Source organism: Dioscorea cayenensis, chromosome 7 (genome assembly GCF_009730915.1).
Source record: "Dioscorea cayenensis subsp. rotundata cultivar TDr96_F1 chromosome 7, TDr96_F1_v2_PseudoChromosome.rev07_lg8_w22 25.fasta, whole genome shotgun sequence".
Lineage (NCBI taxonomy): Eukaryota > Viridiplantae > Streptophyta > Magnoliopsida > Dioscoreales > Dioscoreaceae > Dioscorea > Dioscorea cayenensis.
In genome coordinates, this window is record NC_052477.1 from 12,070,284 (window position 1) to 12,080,609 (window position 10,326).

Sequence of the window (10,326 nt, forward strand, 5' to 3'; positions counted from 1 at the left end):
TAATATGATATGTTTTCTCTATATGTTTTGCAAGGATATTTTTTTAATAAAACCTAGCATGTGCTACTAAACATTGAGTAACATAATATTTGAATGGAATTTAACTTTTCATATTACATGATATATATCTATATATATATATAACTAATAATAATATATCTAATAATAGCATATACAATAGACGTTGTCATGCATATAAACGTCGAAGAAATACAAAACACACCTTTTATTACTATATTTAATATTATTAGGCTTTACTTTAAAAATATACATAAAATATTAAACACACTAATATTTATACTAACTTAAAATTTATTTTTTCATAACTAAAGAAGCGATAGACACATCCGGAGAGGAATCGTCTATTGAAGTAGATCTTCTTTTCTATCAACTCATATTACTTTCAGACTGTTCAACTTCATTCAGTCTTATCATATCCTTCAACTCTTCCAACTCATTAGTAATCATTGCAAGGCTGTATGATAATATATCGTTAACATCATTTAGCTCTTCTAATTCCTTTTTGGCATCACATAGTTCCTTCTCATTCACATCTTTAATAATAATATCATAAATATTTTTTCGAGATGCTTTTATGGCAACGTAACGCAGACATAATTTTTCAGCTGGTATTTTCTTCTAATTTAACTTGTTGATGAATTCCACAGCTGTCTTCAAATATGATTTTGCATAAAAAACATGGTTTGTGATTTGTCTTCAAATATTATTTTACATAAATATGATTTTGCATAAATTGCAGCCGATAATCTTAATTTTTCTAAAAGTTCCTTGAGTACTACATTAAATTGTACAACAACAATAACTTGTTCGTCGACTTCCATTTTTTCACCTATTTTGATGTATTAAGAACAGATAAAAGTTTCATCAATAAATTGATTTTAAAAACCGAGAATATATATATATATATATATATATAAAAGCTAAACATATGAGCTATTTAGTAGATGGGACAGGACTTCATAAGCTAATTCTATATTAAGCCAATTATTAGCGCGTAGTGCATTTTAGATGAAGAAAATCTACTTTGGCAAGAATGTTTACATATATGAACATTTTGATAATAAACCAATCAAAAACTACAAATAATATCTTAACAATCATCATTTATATAAGATAGGAGAGTAGGGAGTTTGAATTCCTTACTCGTTTATATTTTTTAAAGAAAATAAATACTTGAAAATATATCTTGTTTAAATTATTATCTCTATAACCATTATATTATATTGGATTATCTTAACTTATACAAAAAGAATTATAAGTTCTATTTAGATATATATATATATATATATATATTAAACATATATATATATATATATTTATATATATATCAACGGGTTAAATATATGTTATCTATGAAAGAGATATGGAAAGTTTTATTAAAAATACATAATTTTAAATTTGTCCAACAAAACTAATTTTTCCACTTAAGCATTGAGGAAAATATATCTTGTTTAAATTCTTATCTCTATTACCATTATATTGTTTAAATGCTTATATTTTAGACTCAATGTAGAGAGTGTTACTTAGAGAATTATCTATGAAGTTTTCACAATTTCTTCTAATGTAATTACTAAGATGACTATGTACAAATGCCAGTGAAAATTAATTTCAAAAAATTATTTTCATTGGAAGCTATTCTATTGCCAAAATGTCCTTGCAATTCAAGCATTAATATTATTGGCCGAATAAATATCACACTGATCATATTTTTCATCAGTATCATTTATATAAAACTTTAGCTAATTTATAATCAGACCCAATAGACACAATTATGGTTAGCAAGGAGGCTTTCCTTGGTTATTTTATATTTTTTTATTTTTGAGCTCACATTTTAATAATTAATATAAAAAATTATTAGCATATGATATTATTATGTTAATTTGTATCTCTGGCAGCTTAATATTATTATTTGATTATGCATGGAGAAATGACTTTTTGTTATTTCTCATCTATGAAATTATACATGTTCTCATAATAATACAATAACCCTCTCACGCGTCTTTTTATGTTTCATATGACAGAGTTTGAGGGTTCTAACATGGGCTCATCTTATTGTCACTAATTCATTCCCAAAGAGATTAATAATAATAATAATAATAACATAATAATTAACCACTCAGATTTCTACGTACCAATGTACTCCATTGCATTGCTTCAACAAACAACTTTTTCTTTCTCTCTCTTTTTAGTGTTAGAACATGCCCAAGTCTTAATTATAAACAAATGTCAAACTTTATTGGTGAAATAAATATCGTAATCCGATCCTACTTAATCATTATTGTTGGTTTCAATTGATCATCACTGTCACACACACATGATGAAATGAATATCAAGAATGCTATCTATTAACATTATCAAATAAAAGATTGTACATATAAAATTTACCCCGATTTTTGATAGCTCAATCCGTCAAGGTGTAAGATGTGTATGGTTGATCAAATCTAAAAAGTTCTAACTTTCTTACAATGCGATCACATACTTTTTATAACTAATGAAGGATAATTATTTTTATCCTTGTATAAGTACATAAAAAGTCAAATAAAATTCAACTAATGTGCAGATGCCAGCAAAGTCACAAGATTACATCAAATCTTTGCAAAGAATCACATCAAATCTTATCCAGTACATGTCAAATCTTTGCAAAAAAAATCACATCATCCCTGTATAAGTATATAAAAAGTCAAAAAGTGGGGACTATAAACATGAATTCAATTGGGAAATACAATTAAAATCAATTTAATAAAAAACAAAGGACTAGATTTTCAAAGATAAGTCACTGATTTCTAATCAAAAGGGCACTACCCTACTGACATGTCAATTAAGCATCCTATTTTAGTAAGTACAACAATCTTATCTTCAGTATGTGTCATTCAGCTTTATACAATTTAGATGATTACACTTCAGAACCTTGCAATGCTAAGTTGAAACTCAAAATTTTGTAAACATGGATAGGTAGATGGATGAAGAATTCGAACTTCTTTACTTTTAGTTAGATTTGTGAACCAAATCGCAGATTGGAAGCAAGATTTTTATCAGATCATGAATGGGAAGCTTCTACCAGACATTGGCAATTGATATGAACTCAGAACAAAATCCGATGTGAATCTACATGTTTAAAGAAATCTTATCTTCTACATAATGACCAAAAACCATCTCAGAAAACTTTGTATTTAATTTTCTTCATAAACCTTCCTCAGAAGTACAATTTGCTTAAACTAATGATGAACAATAACCCATATTACCTTTAAAATACTAATGAATCATCTTATGAAAAAAAAATCCAAACTTATTCATGCAAAAGATCAAACGCCCTTCAGAGACAATTAATCCATTATTAAGGGGAAAAAATAATAGCATATCCACACACAGGCCTAATTGTTAAGGTGAAATATCTAAATAGAATTCCACTACATAAGTAGCCACACTACATAAAAAGGCTACAAATGATTCAAGGAAAAAAATCAATTTTGCAAAATAAAAATAAGAACACAAGAGATCATGGAAATCAAAACCAAGGAAAGGAAAAATGCTTTACTGACCTCCATATCACCAGTATTGGCGAAATATGCAAATGACTATGCAGCCATCTACTGACCTCATACGTTGTAACCGAATTAGAGTTCCATTTTCAATAACATCATCCTGCTTGGCAGATGAATCTAAAGTCATCTTTCACAATCTGCAGAGGTTGTGTAAGGAGAAATATTAAAATAAGGATATAACAGTATTAACTTTTCAATGTTAAACATTGAAAATCACATTTAATCTCATCCTATCCTGCATTACTTCCACTTCAATTGTAACAATGCAAGGTTTTAGATCATCAATTATTAGCGAGATTATTTGAAAAGTTAAATGCATAAATATTTCCCTAGTTCCAAACAATAAAAACTAGCAAAATTGCATAATTTAATAATATAAATCTTGGATGGAGAGAACCTTTGTTTGGCTTGTTGTCCATACTTCATGAATTAGAAACCTTGAATTAAAAAAATTGGGAAAAAAATAGAGAAAAAGCGAAGATGAGAAGGAACAAAACCTAGCTCTTCTTTTTATGAAAAACGGACTTCCACTTGCCTTCTCAAGCTCAACTAGTTAAAAACAACACAAATTTTTACCTCAAGAATATGAAGTGCTTCTTCTTGTACATGTATTTAGTTTTCGATACCTAGCTTCTTTTGTTAATCATGTTTGTTTCTACAAGCATAATCTTATCTCAATCCTTGAGATACCTATAAAAAAACATTATATATATATATATATAAGAAAAATTCATTGGATGACTTCGCTGCTAAATTCTAATTAAATAATTAAGTTTTAGTTGTAAGACTCACAGATGGAGGAAGTGTTCGAAAAGCCAAGCATGAAGAACCGAAACAGAGCATTCAGATAATCCTTTCTGCGGTCTCCAAGCATTGTGTTGTATCATTCTGAGCTGCAGCAGTGCACGTTGTTGTCTAAGATGATGATCAACAAACCTTAGTCTTTATCCACCTTCACTCTTAGACCCTACTAAACATTCATCTGCATCTTTGTCATTCGAAATGTGCAAACTATGACAAAATTGGGAAGATGCAGTAAATGAGGGCAATCTACTATCCTTCACAATTGCTCACTGATATGATGGAATGTCATGAAGAGAACATGAGAAAAAAAAACAAGATTCATGTAATCGAATAATAATAATAAAAAAAGGTACCCGGAAGATAGTGTTGGTGGGGAGTCGGTTGAGGCCACATAGAGATCAACAAAGGCCTTGACGCTCATCCCAGGTGTAAGGGTGCATGATGGTGAGAGATTCATGCACGAGAAAGGGATTTGACCGAGATATCCGTGGAAGGGCGTGTCCAAGATGTTGCGGAGCTTAGCCTCGAGCGGCAAGTCAAACAACTCCTCTTCTGCTTCTTCTTCTTCTTTTTCTTCTTCTTCTTCTTCTTCTTCTTCTTCTTCTTCTTCTCTCTCTCTCTCTATGTGTGTGTGTATGTGCGTGCAGAGAAGCAGTAGTACTCCATGGTTCCGATCTAGATCTTGCTTGTGGAGGCAGAGATCAAGGAGGATGGACTACGGCAGAGAACGGAGAGGCAAACACGGCGATTGTTGAGATCTCTCCCGATCCAGTTCGTCTGGCTGCTCCACACAGAGATCTAAGGCTAGAGACACAACAACCAAAAAAATAATCAATCAGTCAGGTATGCTCACTCGGGGGCAAAGAATGTTAGTGTATACCACCGCTGGCTCCACATTGAAAGTTAGGGTTAAAGGGGCATAAATCAAAAACACCAACAGATGTTAATGTGTACCACCAATCCAACAAATAACTTTTATCTTCCAATCATAACAGGCCAAATGTCCAACAAAGGCAAACTCTTGAGGAATAGTGATTTTGGGTGATAGAGTTAAGAGTAAATATATATGTAGGCTAAGTGTTTTTAAGTTTTGTAAGAGGTTAAGAATAAACAAAAAAAAAAATTATATCTATAAAATTCCTTTTCTTCCTAATATCATCTTGAGCATCGTCGCAAACAACAAGTATCAGAACAAAAGGTAGATTTAGAAAAATAGAGATAAAGATAAGGCAATTAGCAGATGGATGCTTTTATATCTAGAATAATAGGGGGCCCTCTGGAGATCCATGCATGATGGGATGGGTGTTTGCTTTAATCAATGGCAGAACTAGAAACAAAATTTAAGGGGATGTTGAATTCAAATTAATATATATATATATATATAATTAAATAATTCTATTTATTCAAACTTGAGATTATAATAATCAATATTTTCAAAAATATAAAATATTCATATATCTAAAAATTTTGATTTATGTGTAAAAAACCTATCGTATCTACATAATTAGCAATTAACTAAACTAACAGTTAAGCACTAGATTAACAAATAAAATAATTAAAAAATAATTTAACACAAATTTACAATCTAATTCAATTATTAAATGCAATAATTATTGAACAAATAATCTAATGAATAATAAAAACTTTCATAGCAATTAATCACAACAAATATCTAATAGTTTTTTTATAACAAATAATCAAACAACTATTTAACAAATATCCAATAATTATTCAACAAATATAAAATATTTTTATACAACAAATAATCATACAATAAAAATTAAACAAATTAAATTAGATATAAAACAAATAGCAAAAAAGGATAAATCCAAATGAAAGATAAAACATAAATTCGGAAGAAGAGATTGTGTAAAGAGAGAAAACTAATTATCAACACAACAATAATGATTTTTTTAGAGATTTATTTTTATTTTTATTTATAATTACTATTTTTTTTTACATTAATATCCTAAAAATTTGATAATTATGTACTAATAAGTTCAGTAAAAAATATATAAAGATCCATGTTTAATTAGCCATATTATTTATTATTATCACTAGTCTTAATTTTATTTAATATAATAATTTTATTGTTTGTAGGTATTTTATTTTAAATAGTATGGGTAGAATTTAAATATATATATATATATAATTATTAATATTTTAATATATATATATATATATATACATATATACATATTATGACTTTAATAACGCTATTCATCATGAGAAAATCAAGCCAATTTTATGTTTGTATAGCATATAAAAATTCAGAGAAAGACATTAATTATATCCTTTTTCCCGTCAGATTCTGGTGACTTTATCAGTTTTTCCCTCTTTTGTTGGATTGCAATCTCGTATCGTCTTCTTCTTCCTTTGTTCTTCCTTCACTCCCTCATTTTTTTTCTTATCTTCTCCTTATTCATCCCGACCACCCAAATACAACAATTCAATTTTTATAATATATTGTTTAAAACATATAAAATTTTTGTCCCCATCTTTATTTTTATATCCTCCCGTTTTATTTTAAATTTATATTTATATTTTATATTTTTAATTAATTTTTTTATTATTAGCACTTTTAATATAAACATAGAGTTTGAGAGTTTCGAATTCAAGTCACATGTTGTGCTGACTTGGTCCCACTGTAGATATGAGCTTGTAACCCAAAACTTTACTAAATGAATTTATTCTTGGTCCATATGCTCACTTTTAATTAACTACACTGGTGACATTTATCAAAATAAAAAAATAAAAAAATAAATAAAAAATAAACCTTCTCAATATGTGACAATGAGATACTATTTCTTAGTATGCCGCAATCCACCATCTCACTTTGAAGCCCATGAAAACCTTGATCGATCTCATCTTCTTGGTCTCTCTCCTACCCCGTTTTGTATTTTTTTTTCTTCCTCCCGTTCTCCTTTTTCTTTTCCTTCATTGTGTTTTTCTGTTTGCAAAAACTCAAAAGCTGGCTATTTTTTAATCTCATGTTATTTCAGGATTTTTTTTAATCAATTTTTATTTTATTTTTATTTATTTTTCTATATTTCCTTTAAAATTTAATATTATTTGAAAATTGGATAAACAATTTTTATGCTTGTTCAATTAGTGAGTGCTTGCACAAGGTTTTAAGGGCTTATATGTAAAAATGCTCCCCGGGCATGTATGGGTCTTTGCTCGCTCGATGTTTCAACAGAAAATGATTTTTCGACCCAACGACCATTCTGGGTTATCGCAGTTGGCTCTCTGCGTGAGGATGTTCGCGCCGAGTGTCGAGTGGCTCCCCGAGTTCGATCCCCATCTCGCGAAAAGTCGAGGGCAGCATTTGCTCAGCATGAAATACGCTGCCTCCCACGTGTTCGTCATCCTCGGCTCCTAAGGCTCATCGCCTTTCTAAAAATTGATTTTCCAGGCTTTTTCACAGGCATAGATGTAAATAACTAAATATTAGTGCTTTTTGCAATTGATTTTTGTTACTGTTTGAATACTTTTAAAGGGCATACATGTGAAATGAAATGTTACTATCCATTAATTATTATTATTATAATTATTTTTAGTGGAAATTGCCAAAAACACCTTGTAAGTTTTGATATCGCTTAAAAACACCCCCATTAGCTTTAGCACTCTCAAAAACCCCTTCCTTTTTGAATACAATGATTTTTAAACCCCCAAACATCTAATAGTGATTGATAGAGTTAATTTTGGAATTTTTTGGATCTAAATTGTCCCTTTGCGTGGGAAGTTGTGCAAGTGTGATCGGGGTTTCGACTATAATGCCCTGGGTACAATGAGTTTCTATTTGAAAACGAAGCTTCTATTTAAAATATGAGGTGATGATGTTCTCTTTAAAAAAATGAGTTTCCCCATTTTAAAAATGAGTTTCTATTTAAAAATGAGTTTTTGTTTAAAAATTGAAGGTTCGTTTAAGGAATGAGTTTTTGTTTAAGAAATGAAGTTTCTGCTTTAAAAATGAGGTCCTGCTTAAGAAATGAGTTTTCTCTTAAGAAATGAGGGTTTTGTTTAAAAATGAGTCTATCTGTTTAAGAAATGAGTTTTTGTGGTGTATTTATCACCCCCAAAATCTCTTTATCAGGGTTAGCTTATGGGCTAGCAGGTACAAAAGCATGGCTCACAATCACAATCACGCTGCATGAAAAATTGGATTTTAAGTTCGAGAGAAAAGGTCGCAACCTTCGATGCCTGCCAGACGACGTAGGAACATGCGGTCTTCCCGAGGTCGATGCACGTAAGAAGATGAGAGAGATGAGGGTCGACGGCGAAGGCGATGAAGACGAGAGACGTAAGACGGCGAGATCGAACGCTCATCGGCGCCGCTTCCTCCCTCCGTTCCTGTCACCGACTTAGGCACCATGGATCCAAACCCCGGAATGATTCCTAACCCCTAACCCTATTGCATATCCATAGTTAGCGGTCTCCGCGATCGAGAATGGTTCCGTTTCAAGTTCAAAGCCTCGCCTTATCCGGCGTCGCCAATCGAAGATCTCACCACTCCGACCAGCGAGGGAACGCTCGCCAACCGGATCGCCAAGCGCCGATAAAGATTTCTCCTTTAAGACCCCACACGAGCAGCTACCTTTCGAGATCGCTCGCCGGATCACGGAGCTCGAGACTAAGCGTTCACGCGAGATCGGCGACGATGACGATACTCAATGTCCCTACTCAATGAGGTCTCTGCTTAAAAATAAGCTCTCTGCTAAGAAATGAGTTCCTCTGCTTAAGAAATGAGTTCTCTGCTTATATGCTTGTTTGTCTTTTGTTTAACTATCGATGTTTCGCTTTAATATATTGCGTTTATGTTTAAAAAAAGTGCTTAAATATCGTTGTTTCTATTTAAATATGTCACGAGTGCAACCTTCGATGCCTCTCGCCGACGATTTCGAGGGAGCATCTGGTCTTCCCCGAGGTCGACGACTTTAAGAAGATGAAAGAGATGAGGTCGACGACGGGAAAGACGATGAAGGCGAAGACTAAGACGGCGAGGATCGAACCCTCATCGGGCGCCACTTCCTCCCTCCGTTTCCGTCGGCACCGACTTAGGCGACCCATGGATCCAAACCTGAATGATCCCTAACCCTAACCCTATTGCTATCCATGTTGAGGCCTCCGCAATCGAGAATGGTTTCGTTCGTTCAGTCTGCCTTATCCGACGCCGCCACCGAGACCTCACCACTCCGACCGCGAGGAACGCCGTCAACCGGATCGCTAACGCCTAATAAAGATTTTCCTTTAAGACCCCACACGAGCATGCCACCTGTCCGAGATCGCTCGCCGATCGGAGCTCAAGACTCAAGGGTTCGCGAGATCGGGCCGACGACGAGATACTCAACGTCCCTACTCAATGAGGTTTCGCTTAATGAGGTCTTTGTTTAAAAATAAGCTCCGTGTTTAAGAAATGAGTTCTCTGCTTATATGCTTGTTTGTCTTTGTTTAACTATCGATGTTTCGCTTTAATATATTGCGCTTACGTTTAAAAAGTGCTTAAATATCGTTGTTTCTATTTAAATATATGCATGTGGCCAAGATTAATTGGTTTTATATCCGCGATTAATTTATCACGTAAATATTTGTTTTTCTGCTTTAAATATTAATGTTTTTGTTTAAAAATGAGTTTTATGTTTAAAAATGAGGTTTACTGTTTAAGAAATGAGGTTTCGTTTAAGAAATGAGGTTTCTGTTAAAAATGAACTCTCGTTTAAGAAATGAACTCTACTGTTTAAGAAATGAGTTCTCTGTTTAAAAATGAGATCTCTGCTTTAAGAAATGAGTACATACAAAAAGCGAATGCAAAAAGAATGTATGTATGCAAAAAGCGTTTAAGGCAATGATGGAATTTTCATAATGCGGGGGTAAAGAAGGTGAAACGATAAAGGAAGCGTTATGCGAGGTGATGCAGAAACTCACGGGGACTGTTTTGGAAGTTTTGAAATTATCGAGC

General features: G+C 32.2%; 1 protein-coding gene across 1 annotated transcript in view; it reads left to right on the forward strand.

Moving 5' to 3' along the window:
* The first annotated feature begins 7,535 nt into the window (after positions 1 to 7,535).
* The window catches only part of LOC120265082 (probable GMP synthase [glutamine-hydrolyzing]), a 9,207-nt gene continuing 6,416 nt past the window's right edge, over positions 7,536 to 10,326 (forward strand). The window contains 2 exon segments of the mRNA XM_039272995.1: positions 7,536 to 7,794; positions 8,464 to 8,670. Of these exon segments, the coding sequence (XP_039128929.1) occupies positions 7,536 to 7,794; positions 8,464 to 8,670 (466 nt within the window).